At 36.5% G+C, this 17,446-nt stretch overlaps 1 protein-coding gene across 1 annotated transcript in view; it reads left to right on the forward strand.

Moving 5' to 3' along the window:
* The window catches only part of ITGA1 (integrin subunit alpha 1), a 145,759-nt gene extending 142,518 nt beyond the window's left edge, over nucleotides 1–3,241 (forward strand). The window contains exon 29 of the mRNA XM_045566478.1: nucleotides 1,979–3,241. Within this exon, the coding sequence (XP_045422434.1) occupies nucleotides 1,979–2,023 (45 nt within the window). The 3' untranslated portion in view covers nucleotides 2,024–3,241. The remainder of the gene's footprint in view (nucleotides 1–1,978) is intronic.
* The last annotated feature ends 14,205 nt before the right edge of the window (nucleotides 3,242–17,446 follow it).

The following is a 17,446-nucleotide window of genomic DNA, read 5'->3' on the forward strand; positions in this document are numbered from 1 at the left end:
CACAGGCATCTTTTTATACTCACTAGATCTGGAGCAGACACCTCAGAATAATCCTTTCTTCCTCCTCCTCCCGAATTCCATGGCTCCGGAAGTTCACTGCAACTCCTTCATCTGACTCAGAACATTCCTGTCTCCTAAATTGATGTCACGCTGAAGCCTGAAGCTCCTCCATTGATGATTTACTTATGAATCCTAGAGCTTTGTTCCTCATCCAATATACATATTCTGGTAGGAGGTGGATGATTAATAGCACCTCACCATTGTTTAGTCTTTTATACATTATACATATGAATTTATCCACTCAACATTTAGACCATGTTACATTTATTAAGCACCTACTTTTGTGCTGGAGACTGTTTAACCCAACCCTTTGCCATAGGGTTTTGAACGAGAGTAGTAAAAAGAAGATCATTAAACAAATACAGAAAGAAAAAAGGGAAAGCCAATGCTAACAAAGTCTGGGGGCTGGAAACAAACTTTACTTGTATCCAGTTTTGGCTAAATCAGCCCAGTCCAATTGGAAGCTATAGACTACATTCTCCTAATCTCCACTCTAATCGTACAACTCACATTAAAAACCCAATGTTAACAGAATTGGTTGGGTGGAAAAGTTTAGATAACAGAAGTTATTTTAAAATAGGACATTTAATGTGTAGAAGCAAAGGAAGGTTGAGAAGAAGCAAAAAGAAAGAGGGGAGAAGATGAGAAACTAGGCAGAACAGCAAAGAGAAAAAACTCTTGTGTTAATAACTCACCACCTGCTTCTGTGAAAACCTTGTCTGATTTGTTTTTGACTTAGGACATGCTGGCACAAGTTAAGAAACCTAATGATTTGTGAATCTGCAACTTTTACATTTGGCTCAAAGAAGAAGGCCTGAGACGTATAGGAGAATTGGCTTTCTGGGGAGACTAATTTATTACTGTTTCCATGTTCATTTGTTCTGTTATTACCTTTCCTCATCTACCACAAACTAGAGTCTGGCATGGTGGAAGACTTAGGCCTTGAGTAAAACGTTTCTAAGCTAAAAGTGCATATTTTTGATCATGTGTCTACTCTTAGCCTTCAATTGTTTAATAATTACATGGTTACCTTGCATAATTTATCATAATTTTATGATGAAAGCACCACACTTTCAAACAATTAACTCATTGCCTTTGCTTGATCTATTATAGCCCGCTCTCATATTTAAAAAAGAAATACACAAATTTGAAAAACCACTTCTTCATAACCCTTAATTTCCTTTTTTAAAAAAATAAGTATTTTAGGTTAGATAATTGCAAAGGTCCCTTGAAGCCCCCATACTTATTTTCTGTTATGCTGTATAACAGGAAATAAATACAGCACATAAAACTTTTTATGATGTCCCAAATTATATGACTCATATGTGAAATTTTTCTTATAGCCAAATGACTTTATTTCATGTTCAAATGATAGAGGGTGTTTTCAAAGGCTCTTCATATCAAGCCTGTATAGGCGGATGTTCTGACACATTTCAATTTAATCCAGACAACTCAGAAAACTTCCTAACACCCTAGCCATGGTGTACCCACCAGATGCCCTCTGAGCTCTAATGATCTCAATTTATAACCATCAGTTATTTGATGGAAAATTTTCTGCAACATTCCTGAAAAAAAAAAAGCTGATGACAAAGTAAAAACAATGCCAGCTAATTGCAGTTTCTATGTCTCCCAAAATATTTTCCCAGAACCCTTTAAATTAGTTCAATACATGTACTCTTTTTACCAGGGGACAAGATATATTTAACCAACAAAAAAGTTAAAAATGAAATAGTACTTTGATAAATGTCATTTTCTTGGCATTTAATATTAATAGGTCAATGAAAAAAATCTCTCAATAATAGTAGTTGTATGCCCAGAATTGCCAATATATTATTAAATTTAATTTTATCCAAAAGATTAGTATTTATTACCTAGATTTAAATAATTAATTGTGTTATGTTTTGTGTTTTCTCAACAGATTGGATTCTTCAAAAGACCACTAAAGAAGAAAATGGAAAAATGAAATATTTTGTAAGAGAAAAAATAACAATTATTCAATGATCTATCCTCAGGTTTGCCTCAAATATGTGACAAGAAATTTATAAATATAATTAAAGACATGATCACATAACTCTATGTAATCCATCAGGGATTAATCACTTGGAAAATGACAGATCAAATATTATCCAAAAAGAATAACACAAAGATATATTTTATAAAATGATGAAAAATATTTTTAAATAGTTACTCATTTTTGTTGAGTAAGCAAAGTTACAAAGTGTTTTAAAGAAAAAGAATAACTTGTACAAATATGTTTATATATTAAATCACCATTCAAAGTATTTAAGGAATGCATGAAAAGATTTTTATTGAAACATTTACATCCAAAGCAATATAAATGAAGATTTTCCCCTTGATTCCTGATGGATATCCATGTTAAGCATGACAGTCAGCATTTGTAAATGCCAAGAAAGGAATTACCTGAAAAAGGTCACTTTCCCCAATTCAAATGAGACAGTTTTCTTCTGGTAGAGTCCATATGTAATATGGACTGAAATAGAATTAAATCACAAAGAATACATTCAGCATCTTTGTGTTGGGTTTTGTGCTTGGAAAGTTTTTTTTCCCCCCAAGGTGATTGGAAAATAGTACAACTGAGCTGAAATTCTATGTAGGATGGAAAATCAAGAAAGACTCATTTTAAAACACGTGCACTGAATGGATTAATTTAAGCTTTTACAGAACTTGCTTAAGTTTGATATTAAATTCTAAATGTACAACTCTTTTGTACTGAAAAAACACTTAAAGCAGTTTTTTGTGGCATAACAGTGATTTGTCGGGAAAAGCCATGTTGTGTAGGGGATACGCTAACATGGTTTCAGAGTAGAACATGGCAGCATAAATAGATGCCACCAAGATGCTAAAACCATCTTTGCTGAGTTGCTTTTAAATGCTAGGGGTTCCAGGATGTGACCCAGAGTAGGAATTGTCTCAACTCTTTGGTACAGGGTTCATTCGGACCCCCATGCTGTGAGGATATGCTTATGTCTGACTTTTTAAAAGGTATTTAATTTCCAAACACAATTCTCATTTTCATGAGAAGGCAGTATTCCATTTCAGCATTGCATTTTATGGAGAAGTCACTGCTTTTTGAGTGTGGCATATCAATATTTACATAGAACCCCAGAAATGTATTTTAAAGAATTTGCGATTTGAAAGCGCAAACCAACAGAAAGATATCACACCTTCGTATGTGCTTCTTTGTTCTTGAAGTAATCATTATGCTTCATCGGACTCTACTGTAGCATAAGCGCCTAGGTCACTCCGTTTCTTAGGAAAATAACAATGAATGAATGTATAGTAGCTGCATGTGTGAACTACTGCTGTAAAATTTGCTGATACTTCTGCAATGACTCTATTCTTTCCACCCGATTTACCATTATGAGACCAGAACCTGTAATTATCCAGAAAGTCCTGGGCTCTGCTTTTCTCAAAAAGCAGCAAATCAACAGAGAAATTAAATGTCATGGATTTATTTTTTTCAAACGAATTTCCAAGGAATTATCTGAAGACTCAGAGTCAGCCTACCTCTTGGCTCTCCACATCTACACCTGAGATTCTGAAGGCCAAAGGCATGTGCCTGGGGGCTGCCAAGGTCACCAATAGCTACAAGAAAGAATGACTATTTCTAGAGACCTGAAGTCCTCCTGCTGGCCTGTTATTGTTCAGAAATACACACTTTTGGAATTTTCTTCATTCTCACTATCTCCAAGTTCAGAAATCATTCTTTCCACCTGTTCTTTCTTTGCCCAACAAAACTCAGGGTCTCTCTTAGTTGGAGTTAATATATTGTACAACTCCAGTGCTCAGCCTGTCCGTAGCCCTGCTTTGATTTCAGCTCATTCTTAGAAGTAAATCTAATAGATAAATTTAAATTTTATACTCAGCACCTGTGACTGCTAGGCAAAGCATTCGCTCAACCAGGAGTGTGTACATTTAAACTAAGTACATTGTTAATTAAGGGGAAAAATAGAAGTGAAGGCATTTTAAAGTTTTTAAAAAAGAGAGGAAAAACTGTTTGGCCAGATCAAATAGCTACTTATAAGCCTGGAACAATTTTTAACATAAGTTATTCCTGGTCATTAAGTAGAATACTTAATGAACCAGAGATTCCATATCCCTATTATTATAATTTGTCAAGCTTTATGTGTATGCATGTGCACACACACGTATACACACAAATTGAATATAAAATACCTCAATACCAAATGACAGAGTTTACAAAAAATAAACACAAAAGCTATAACTTCAAGGAAAGTTTGATTCATCCACTTTTCAAATAGTGTCATTTTTATTAATACTTCAGTTTAGCTTACAGTTCTACAACTATTTAAAAAACAAATACAGAAGCTTTTATTAAAAAATGTCAATAGATGTTCCAAATTAGCTTTATACAAATGTTCTAAAACATATTTAATGGTTAAGAAATATGCTAGACTCTTATCAATTTTATTTTAAAGCATTTAATAAGAAAAGTGGGTGATATTTAAGACTATTTATGAGCTTACTGGCTAAATTAAATTGCCAAAACTTTCTTTAACTTTGGTATTCTCAAAAAATTGATGATTGCTTCTATTGTGAACCGAACCATGTATGTAGTCTCTTTCCTGACCAAACCTACAATGGTATATTGGTAAATTATTTAACAACTTACTATCCAGGAAGGAAAAAAAAAAAATCTCTGGTTTGTATCATTTGCCAGTTTCCATGGTCTAAATATTCTCTCCATAGCCATTTTCAAACTACAAAAGTGACCCTAATAAGCTTGCAAAATTCCTGGGAATGTGTGTCAGCTCTTTTAAACCAGTATGAATTGGCTTCAATACACCACTGAGAGAGACTGCATGATAGATTATATAGACAGATTAGATAGATAGATAGATAGATGATAGATAGAGATAGAACATGTTGTGTCTATGTATATACACAGTCACACACAACATAATCATATTGTAAATTATGCCAAAACTACTGATATGTTTAAGCCCACTAGACATAATGCTTCATAGTTCTCCATTCTTCGATTTCAATTTCTAAAATTATAACCTTCCTTTAACATTAATAAAATGATACAAACTTACAAGAAAAGGAAGGAGTTGAAAGCAAGAAAATATAAAAGGTGACCCACAGTGAAATCAAACCTACACAGCAGCCACAGAGAAGCAGTTTCACTTTCTCAAGGAATCCAGAACCCTGCAAGGGACATTGTAAAAGGTCATCCTTTGTAAATATTTTTAACTTCTATGTTCCAATTTAAACTTCCATGATCCAATTTGTTAAACTGTTTTCCTCTAAGCACTAGGTTCATGGGCAATTTAGTCTCTGAATATTTTCTGTGTCATAAATGTGCTTGAAAAGAGGCTTGTGGTAAAAGACATTTTTACAGAATTTGATGCTTATACAACCATGATAATTTTATCTGTAAATGCATCTATATACTCATATGCATATATTTACATATACAGATGTCCTCTTTTTCTTTTATTTTTTGTTTTGTTTTGTTTTCTTGGAGACAAGGTCTCGCTTTGTTGCCCAGACATCAGAGTAGTGATGTGATCACAGCTCACAGCAACCTCAAACTCTTGGGCTCAAGCGATTCTCCTGCCTCAGCTTCCTGAGTAGCTGGGACTACAGGCACACACCACCACACCTGGCTAATTTTTCTATTTTTTGTAAAGATATGGTCTCCCTATGTTGCTCAGGCTGGTCTTGAATTCCTGACTGCAAGCAATCCTCCCACGTCAGCCTCCCAAAGTGCTAGGACTATAGGTGTGAGCCACCACGCCTGACCTCCTTTTTTCCTTTTATAAAATCAAACTCGAGGCTCAACTGGGAAACGGAAATATTTGCACCAAAAGACAAAAAGTGATGTGTTGTGATTGAGTAAAGCAGCTGGGTTGTAGTAGAAGCTATGGAAACTCTGCCCGAATTCTCTATAGGGCCACAGCTTGCACGCTGTGAATGGAGGCTCCTCTGGCTCGTGTGGAATATGCTTTTACACAGAGGAGTATTTGTCGAACCTGGTGTAACCCACTCCATGTGAATTGACTACCTTGTTTTGCACGACATCGAGAAACAGGCCCAGAGCTTGTCTCACATGCAAGGTGCATTCACATTATTGTTCAAATAAAGTAGCTTCTCCCAAATCCATTTTTCAAAATAGGATCCTATGCACCCTTTATTTATTTCTAGCACTTCTCAAGCACCCCACCCCCGTCAAACTTCTCCCCCAAGGGACATTTTCAAGAAGACTACTGGAGAAAAATCTATAGGTTAATAGGTTAATAAAATAGGTAAATAAAATAAAATAATAGGTTAATAAAACTTATTCCCTGTTTGCTGTGAATACCAGCTTCAGTGAGTTGATCATTTATACAGGATTTCACTGTTGGGTTCTTCAGTGGCACTCTAAAGGGGTGACGTGGTATTATAGAGCAGGGACAAAGTGGAATGTACTGCAGAGATGGAACATCTTTAGGAGGTTTACAAACCACTATGGGACACTATCAGCAACCGTGCCAGTGGGGAAGCCGGCAGGATCTAGCCCTCCAGTGGCTTTCCATCAGCACCTTATAATCCCCATCCTTGCCCATGGAAATATCTAAAAAATGAAAGAAGAGTCTTAAAATCCTCGAGCTGATGCTACTTTTTAAACTAAAATGTACAATTTGATTGTAAACAGCAGACTCTTAAATGCAAACACAGCTTCAAGGTGAGTCCTCTGTGCTTCCAATCAGACTGCTGTCCCTAAACACCTTCCACACAGAAATTCAGAAGCCACCACTGGATGTGAACTATGTTAACTCTGCCATGAAAGGAAACCCAGAGCACGTTACAAAAGGCTAAATGATGCTGTTTTCCAAACGGAAGCACTGTTGTACCTTATGATGTGGAATGATAAAAATAGAGTTAAACTCTAACATTGTAATCTGGTGAACAAATCAGTCTCTTTGATCCTCATATTAAAATTTAACCTTAAATTCAGAAATTCAAAGTAACAGCCTTTAGCCATCAACTCTGAGGAAAATGTAAAGCAGCATATATAGACTCTTAACCCCCAGCCCTGGTGTCGCCTACAACATCTGACACCCAGGAAGTCCAGTTCCTAACTGTTGGGGATAAATCCTTCTGCCCCTTGTAAGGGGCCTGAACTTAACCCCTGAATCCACTCCTGTTCTCGTGCCCCAAGAACAGCACCTCATATTAGACACACTGAGCTCTTCTTGCTGAAATTTTACTATCTCAACATAAAAATATGCAAAGATGACTCATCACTTCTAACTTTGGACTCCCGTCTTTGAGATCAGCTTTTTCTTTTTTTCCTATTTTACGTATAGCAAAACTTTTCCCCAGTAGCTGATGAATGTAGAACTTTACGCAAGACTTCCTTGCATTTTTCCTTCTGCCATAGGCTGGAGAATTTCAAAGCCATGAGGACTGGGCAGCAGGGGCCAGAGCCAATTTGTAGCATCTCTGTCTTCTGCCTTCTACTTGGCTTCTTCTTTTCTCAAAACAATGGGGATGTTTTGTTTTGATTTGGGGCTTCCTCACCAAGGCTCTTTTCTTCTTTGTGCCCCTAGCAGAGCCTTGAGTGGTGGCATGTTATCTTTGTGGGTGAGTGGAGACTCAGAAATCCTTTATCTGACAAACTATGGAAATCATGGCAGTAAACCAGGGACCAATGACACTCATAACTATGATTATATTTTATTTTAGCCTATTACAAGTCATGTCCTTATGAGAAAAGAATTTTAGGAGCTCTTCTGCAACAGACTGAGACCCAGTGTTTAATTCTTTTATTTTAGTTTGATCTAGGCATATAGACTGAGGACAAAATTTTAAAAAGAAATCTTCCAAATGGCACCAGAATGAAATCCAGTCACTCTCTCGAACAATTCCCTATTGACATTACCCGTCCCCACCCCTGTTTTTTAAGAGATGGAGAGAGATTGAATGGGGAAAAGTAAGTGAAGATAATTGTTCCTTTCCTCCATAGAGCAGCCAACCAGAAGAGAGCCACACACACAGGTCCAGTGCCAGGTGACAATCTTTCTGTCAGGCCCCTGCAGCATCTTGCACCTTGAAAGACAGAAGAAATGGAGTAGGTGAAGATGACACTATTTATCTTTTATGTCTACATCTTTGCTCCTCAAAATACTGTAAGCTCACTTGGACCACAAATAGCCTGCCCACAATACTAACACATAGATTTTGCACAGCTAAATTGTTGATTAAATAAGAACAAAAGCATATTCTTACCTATGGATTAAGCAGGGCTAATTTCCTAGAGTTTGACACACTCTGGGCTCAAGCAAAAACAATCACCTGACACAGAAATGTCTCTGAACTCCTTCCTTCTAGAACCATTTCACACGAGATTTTGATATTTAGTATTTCATTTCTGACAACACCTGCCTGCACTCAGGATACAACAGATGCTCTGCCTTCCTTATTAGGAAATATTGGCCTGTAGGGAGAATGGTATACTGTATGTTACTACTGTGAGATTGTAAAATTGTTAATGGGCAGTGTAAAGAATTGTATACATTTTATTTTTTTTAATTGCTTATAATAACCACTGCCCTGAACATCTATCACTCCAATAAACTTTTCCACTTGATCGACCATAAAGTATATTGCATTGTTCATTTTTTAATTTACCTCAGAATAAACTCATTAAAACTAATAACTTAAGGATATGTGCATTTCTACAAGACTTTTATTGGATAAACTCATTATAAGAAAATGTTTTGATTGCATTCAAGAACAAAGAAGCACAACCTTTGCTAGTAATTTATTATATGCCTTAAATAAATGCATTTTTAAAAAGAAATCAGTTATCGGGTAACAGTCATTTAAGCTGATATAATTAGAAATAGCTGAGAGAGTAAAAGCATTTTGAATGTCCTATGTGTGGCATATCCTGTACACTGACTTGAGGTCAGAGGTTTGGTATTTTTGTATAATTCTGTCTTATCTTGTGCATCAGCTGTGTATTTTACGTCAAGGTAAATGAGCATCCTGTCTTATATGTTAAATAAATAAATGATTCCTTCAAAGAAGAATGTGATTGCTGTGATTTTAGGTATACAAATTTTATCCAAAATGAATATGACTTCTTCCAAAGCTCCAACTTTTTTTAGCTCCTTAGCAGGTTTTCACTTTAATGCTCTAAAAGGAAAAAACAAACAAACAAAAAAATCTGTCTATGGTGTTTCCTGTACAAGATATAGCAATGTGATTAGTTTCTTGCAAACTTGAGACAAAAACCACAGAATCTATATTACTACGTATCTTCTAATGAGATGTTTTAATAATAAATCTTCCGTGGTATAATAATGGACTATACCACATACTATGAGACCAAAAAAAAAAAAAATACCAAGAAATAAAAAAGAGTTATTTTTGTTATTCAATCTATAGTTTAAAGAAATAAGATTGTTTAATCTTTTACACATAAGGGCTAGAAGAAAATACAGGAGAAAGTAGAAATAACACCTGGTTATCTTGTAAAAAATTTCATCCTCAAACTGTGCTGCAAGGTGAGTGAGGGAGTTATTTTTACAGATAAGACTGAATTATGCAACGATTATTTGTAAAGTCTTGTACCTAATTTTCGGCAGAGCATGTTTCCAATGCCCTGTCTTTTCTCTCTTACTGTGATTTAAGTGTTTCGTCTTTCCCTCCACCCTTCATCCAGAAAGAGAATGCAGTGGAGGCACTAAGGAAGAATATGAATACATGCACTAGAAAATAAATGGTGCACATCAAGATTTATTATTTGTAAGTCAAGAGAATAGGCAGTACAATATTTGCTTTCTTATCTTTTGTGATGTCTTTATTTACCCTAATTATAAAAATAATGTGATACTCATAGGCAGATGTCAGAAGGAATATTCACCAAACAGAAGTGATCATTAATTAAGAAGACTAGAAGTGATGTCTATTTTCTTCTTTATAATAGTAATATTATTTGATTTTGTTTTTTAAATAAGAGAGTATCAATTTTTAAATCAGGTAAAAAATTCATCTCGAGTAAAAGGGGATATATACATGTAGAAAATTTGCAAAACACCAGAAATAATTTAAAAACAACCATCAAACCAGCACCAGAATTTATGTGCTTAAAAATCACAAAGAATATGGAACTCTGCATATTTTAAAAATGTAATATTATATTTATTAATTTCTCCTTGGTATCAACAAGGTGATAGTCATCAAATACTTCCTTGTTCTGGAGTTGACAATAAATAAGAAAATTACTCACCCACCGCACTCTCTCTCTGTGTCAACAACCGCTATACATATTCCATGAATTGTCCACAGTCCACATGTCAAATAATTACTTTTTTACCTACTACTTCAAGTAAAAGTGGGGTGGGGCAGAGAGTAAAGAGTGGAGGGGGAAAGATGCATACGATAACCTCAGAATAATAGCAAATGTGGTCCTATTCATCATGGAAAACCAGCTGGGTTATTTTATTAACAATCCTAGAGAAAGAAAGAATTTTGACAGAAACAAAAGAACTGGCATCATTTTGTTACAAGCATGAAAGAAAAGAAGGCAGTAAAGGAGGGACAGAAGAGCACATGAAATAGGAGACATAGGAAACAAATAGCAATATGGTAAATATAATTCTGATCATATCAATAATTACATTAAAGGTAAATGATCTAAACACCCAAATCAAAAAGCAGAGATTTTCAGACTGATAAAAGAATAAAATCCATCTATATGCTCTCTAAAAGAGATGGACTTCAGGTTAAAAGGCACAAATAGGTTGAAAGGAAAATGATGGAATGAAGATATACCATGGAAATAGTGATCATAAGAGAACTTTAGATGTGTGCAATCCCAGACATAGGAAGATTCTAATCTTGTGAGGGAGACAGAGACCCCTGGAATCCCACTAAGCCTATAGAAGTCCTAGATTTTTGCTTGGGTTGACTTTGATGTCCTGCAGATTTTAAGGACTCATTGGCTTCATCCAATCTGTTGGAGACATGAATGGAACAAAAGGCTGGTTAAGGGACAGTTTGCTCTCTCTGCCTGAACTGGGACATCAGTCTTCTGCCCTCAGACTGAAACTTACACCACTGGCACTCCTGGTTTTCAGGCCTTTCAACTTGGACTAGAATTTACGTCATCAGTTCTAGTCCAAGGTCATTTCACCCAAAATGAAACTTGGATTAGGGCAGAATCCGTGGAGTCACTCCACTGTGAAGCTTGAGTCTTAAACTGATGTGTAGAAAGACCCCTAACCTGCACAGATTCTGGTTGCAGTGGTCTAAATCCAAGCACCGCAGTCTGTAAGCACCCAGGCTGCCAGGCACTTCACAGATATATACAGTTTGGTCATGTGCCAGGCTCTAGTTGGTCCTTGACTGGAATTGCGCTGGGTTGTAAAAGCAGCATGGAAACATCTGCAGATTTTCTCTTTAGCTTCCACTTCTCTCAGCTACTGTTTTGATTTTTGTAGTATCCTTCAACTGAGTATGTGTGGCATGAATTCATTTAGATACCACAACTCAGAATGGTATTCCAAAGGCAAGAGTGGAAATGTCTCAACCTGGTAAATAAAGAATAGCATCCAGAATTGGCCATCAGACTGCAATTAGTGGAGCTGGAATTTAGCCATGGCAGGAACTCCATCCTTGATAAAATGCCTAGGGCTCTTTAGCTTGGCATGCCGAGTCTCTTCTGTTTCCTTCCTTCCTTTACTTTCAGATGTTTCTATTCTGTTTCACTCAAGTACCATCTGTTATTCCTTTTCACACACTTTTCAGACCCTTCTTTCATTCCTGCCCATTCTGTATACCTCATCATTACAAGGTGGGTAATTCTGCAAAGATTCCAATTAGTGCATTGTCGGACAGCAGATCACTTTTTCCATCTTCTATGATGAACCACTGAATAAGTGGTGAATGTAGCTTTGTGTTGCCGGCATCTTGTCAGAAATTTTTACAAGTTTGAATTCACTATTGTCTGCTGTGGTTGTCCTTAAGCAGAATATACATCTTTGTGTGAATATGTCTGAGTGTATACGTGAGCAAACACACGAATGAGGATTGTTTAGATGGAGAGTCATCTGTATTCTGGAAGAGAGACGTGATTAGAACATGCAAAGCGATAGTACAGGGAAAGTAGGTAGTTTTGAATGAAACTGATAGGGTTGGGTAAGATGTCCCATTTTTCTACAGGGAGAGAAAGAAAGGGAGGAGACTAGCATCTGTTGCCTGCCTTCCACACAGCAGCCATTAAGCTGGACAATTTTCCAACATGCCTTTTAATCCTATTAACAATGCTAAGTGGTGGTATTATTATTATAATTGTTTTACAGATGATGTAACTAAGACTCAAAGGAGTTAAGGAGGTAGTTCAAGATTATAAAGCTAGTAAGTGGTGATTCTGAAATAAAAGCCAAGATCTATCTGATTCTAAAGCCATGTTCTCCAGGGGCAGGGACTTGACAGGAAGTCACCAAAGAAAAATGAAAACACAGAGGTATCGAATACACATCTATCTATCTTTGTAGTACTTGGCACATAGTAACTCTCAGTAAATATTTACTTATTATCGAATAAATGCAGGAATTGATAAGAGTGTATTAGTCAAGGATCTCCAGAAAAACAAAATCAATAGGATATGTATATCCTATTGAATATATATATATGGAGGGAGGGAGAGAGAGAGATTTATTATAAGGAAATGGTACACATGATTATTGAGGCTAAGAAGTCCCATGATCTGCCATCTGCAAGCTAGAGGCTCAGCAAAGATGGTGGTATAGTTTCAGCCCAAGTCTGAAGGCCTGAGACCAGAAGAACTGATGATGTAAGTTCTAGTCCAAGTTCAAAAGCCTGAAAACCAGGAGTGCCAATGGTGTAAGTTCCAGTCTGAGGGCAGAAGACTGGAGTCCCAGTTCAAGCTGTCAGGCAGAGAGAGCAAATGCTCCCTTAACCTGCCTTTTGCTCCATTCAGGCCTCCGACAGCTTGGATGAAGCTCACAATGGCCATCTCCTTTACTCAGTCTACCAATTCACATGTTAATTTCACTCAGAAACACCCTAACAAACATACCCAGAATAATATTTAACCAAATATCTGGGCACCTCATGTTCCAGTCAAATTGATACATAGAATTAATGATCACAAGTCTGCCATTGTCAACTTGGCACCCATACACATCACCTGGAGCCATATTTAACCTCCACATAAAGACAACAGCAAGGTCGTAATTCCACCAAACATTCCTCAACTATCCTGCACACAACCGGAAATCCATTAACCCCTTTTCCAGAAGAGGAGGTAAAATCCCTGAGTCATGTTGACTCTTCTCTTTAATGTCCTGTAACTGAAATACTATGATGTAAAATTAATAATACTGAACTATGATATAAAGTTGATACAGCTGATATTACATGATAAGGGATAAAAGGGAAAAACAAAGATATTTGCTTATTATATTTAAATATAAATACTTAATTTAAAACATAATCATATTCTAAGAAAAATGAGGAGGATTATTCATAACAATTGCAATCCTCTTTTCTGTAACCAGTCACATGGTCATAGCTGGTATTTATAACTGCCTTCTTCCACTAACCATTCTGTATTCCCTTTGCTGTCAGCAAGCACCTCAGCTGGTCATGGCTCTTTACCTAGTGGAGTGACTCAATTCTTCATTCCTGAAGGGTCTGGTGACTCTGGGCCATTCAGTCCTTCCTGGATTGAATTGTTGTAGTTTTCCATTGATCTTAATCATAAGACATGGTAATTACTCAAAGATGCCCTAAGGGATCTCTTCCATTTCAGGCAATCTCTGCCTTACCTCTATCGTGGAATAGCAGTCCAATTTCTCCTTGGTAGTTAGGATCCCTCACCTCACCCAGCATAGTATCTCACTTCTTTGCCTGTTGATTCAGAGGCATGAGAAGCTCATAGTGGCCAGGTAGCAGTCTTAATTTCTAGTTACTGTTGTGTCTCCTGGTGGAAGTATTCTTCCCATTGGAACTGAGATGAGACCTCTAGGCAAGCAGAGCATAAGGTCATGGGAATAGGAAGAAAAAAATTTGCTAGTGGGTCACTGGAGGTAATAGTGGACGGTGCCACTCCAATTTCCACCCTTGATTCCTGGACCCACGAATCCTGGCTAAGGGAGAAACAGCACCATATATTGGACTCTGATTCTGAGCATGTACAGACTTGTAGAGAACCTTGCCCTGCCTTCTGGTGCATTGTCACCTCGCTGCTGCTGTGACTGAGCCTTTCTAAGGACATTCCACTGTTCCATTGAGCCAGCTGCTTCAGGATAGTGGAAAACATGGTAAGACAAGTGAATCCGTGAGCCTGAGCCCACTGCTGTGCTTATTTTGCAGTGAAGTGAGTTCCTCAATCAGAAGCAATGCCACGTGGAATACCATGACAGTGGATAAAGTTTTATAAAGCTTTATTTGTCCAGCTCATTTATATATCTTTGACAAGAAAACTATGAGTGGTCACCAATCATAGACTCACCGATTTGGAGGCAATTTAAAAATCACCCAGTACTGGAAACTTCTTTACAACATCCCTGCCAGTGTGACTCAGGCTACGCTTGGGCATTTCCAAGTGTGAAGTCCTCACTACTCTTAACTTCAGTTTCTGCTCTGCCTCTGAGAAGCTCTAATTATTCAAAAGTATGTGCTTATATTTCAAATTCTAATATTAGCTATGCATCAACAATGTATTTATCTAAGTCTTCTTTGATCTATTAATTATATCTTAGAATAATAAGTTTCATAAACTTACTACCTATTGTGCAAAATAATACTTAATTATTCTGTTTTCATATTATTTTAATACCTAAAATGCCTCTCCAGCTAATGTCTCTCAATGTATGTAGCCTCTACCAACTGTCAGAATTCTCAGACCAATGTTTTCACTTACACAAAAATATCAGGATTTTTACTACATGATTAACTATTATAAGAATCACAACAACATATAACAGTACAAACACAAAATAAAGTATATTTACGATACATTTTATGTCTAATAATCCTTTCTCACAGTGACAATACAAGTGGGTTCTTGGTGGAATTATGAAACTTTTCAAGATGAAAGAAATGTAATTTGCAAAATATATACTATAAATAGCTTATATACGGTACTGGTCAAAAAATACTACTAACTTAAAATCTTAGATCTTTATATCATTATTCTTATGGGTAAAACATTTTAAATAAAAACTATTTCAAAATTATCAGGCTTGCTGAACTCTTTGACAAAAATTTAAAAATGGCAGAAGATTTTAAAATGGGGTTTATATATGGGGAATTGAGGCTTTGAAGAATTCCATTTCTAAAAATGCCTTTAACATTTTTCCAAACTTTTAAATACTATCAAAGCTATAATACCCAAATATTACAAATCAAAACATTAAAACAAATCATCTTCCATTTGCATAAAAAGTATAAATATTTTCATACACATCTTCCAGAATAAAAGAACTATCTTGGATAAATAGTAATCTATATAGAGATGTATTTGGCTTTATATAACAGAAAAATCAATTTAGAGTGGCTTAAAATTGAGTGTAATTAAACAAATTTTAATATATAGCCATAAAATGGAATACTACTTAGCCATAAAAAGGAATGAGCTACTGATACTCAACAACATGGATTAATCTCAAAAACATTTTGTTACATTCCACATACTGGATGATTTTATTTATATGAAATTTTAGAAAGAGCAAAACTGTAGTGAGAGAAGGCAGAAAAGTGGTTGCCTGTGGCTAGAGTTGGAAGAGAGGATTGACTGCAAAGGGCCATGAGAAACCTTTTAGAGTAAAGGAAAAGTTCCATATTGTTCCATGTTGTGATTGTAGTGACATGTACGTGACTATATACAATTGTCAAAATTCTTCAAATTGCACACTAAAAATTAGTGAATTTGATAGTATAGAAATTATACCCCCAACAAAGCTGACAAAAATAAGAAAAAGAATTTTAAAGAAGAAATAACAAGTACCTAGACATTTACAAAAAATCACCAGCTCAAAGAGTGACAATGAACCTGAGCATTCACCATTCCCTCAAAGAGATATCAAAAGATGCTTTTTATCAGAGTTTTGGGACAATTCTTTGGAAAATGTTTTCTGCAGAGCTGTGAGTTAAATGTCAACTCCTGAGCTCTTTCTCAAGGAAGTTCTATTGCACAGGAGACTGTGATTTCTCCCTCCTTTGAATTTTCCAATGGTAATTACAGCCTGCTGCAGTCCTTACGGCACTAAATGACATTTTAATTTTATACATATGCATTTAGTCACATATGCCTATTCCAGGCCCACCTGAAGATAAAACTGGGCTCATGTTAATAGTTTCAAATATCCTTGGATGTATTGACATTCTTTGTCAGCAATCTACAGTCTCCCTACTCCTGGTCCTTAAAAATAACCCTCCTCCAATTCTTTCTGGAAATCCCCAAAGGTCTGGGTCATGCTCATGAGCACCCCTTCCTGGTTATCCAATGGTGTCTGCCATTTTCTTCCTCTAGTTCCTTCTCCTGGCATCTCCTGCTGCTGCCACCTTCAACACAAAGATGCTGTGCTGTTGTCTTCTGAAATGGGGATGAGAATACCTTCCTTCTGCCTCTGTATTACTCTCAGTTACCCTGGTGCTCTCATGCCTATAAACAGGAGCCAGGCCAGACACTTTTCTGTAATCTAAGTAGTCCTTCCTTTTAGATGCTGGGTCATTGCTTTATCTATCTTCTCCATTAAGGTAAGTTCATCATTCATGAGGTTCCTCAATCCAAAATGCAACTTGACTGCCAGGGAATTCTCCCACTAATACTCCAGACCTGCACAGGGAAAGTCCAGGCAAAAACCCTTATTACAAGAATATGTCTTACCCCGCAAGCTGTCTATCAGCTTCCTGAGGGCAGGATGCATTGCACTTCTATCTCCCTCACACTCTGCTTTCTGTGCAATAGTTGGCCACAGCAGGTACTCAACAAACATGTGCTGGATTGAATGTAACAGGACCTTCTTAGCATTAGGAAAGGACGGTTCCTCTCAGCACAGAGTTTGGAAGTTGGCCGAAGGCAAATGAGAATGCACACCTGATTTTCCCAACAGATGCTGATCAGATTGCATTTGATGGCATTGCCAGGCAGGCATCCTTGGACTGATAGAAATAATGGAGCAAGAGGGACTACTTCAGACACCCTAGGGGCTACCTAGCTCTCCAGTGAGGCATTTTGTTTTTATGTTTAAATATTATTTTCACTGATTATAAAAAGAAACATCCGTTCTCTTCTATCAGTTTCTAGGCAAGGCAGCCAAATGTGCTTAGATACATTGAAAATGCCTTTTAAGTAAGTGATTAAATATGAAGAATT

The sequence above is a fragment of the Lemur catta genome, chromosome 12 (assembly GCF_020740605.2).
Source record: "Lemur catta isolate mLemCat1 chromosome 12, mLemCat1.pri, whole genome shotgun sequence".
In the NCBI taxonomy this organism is placed as follows: Eukaryota; Metazoa; Chordata; class Mammalia; order Primates; family Lemuridae; genus Lemur; species Lemur catta.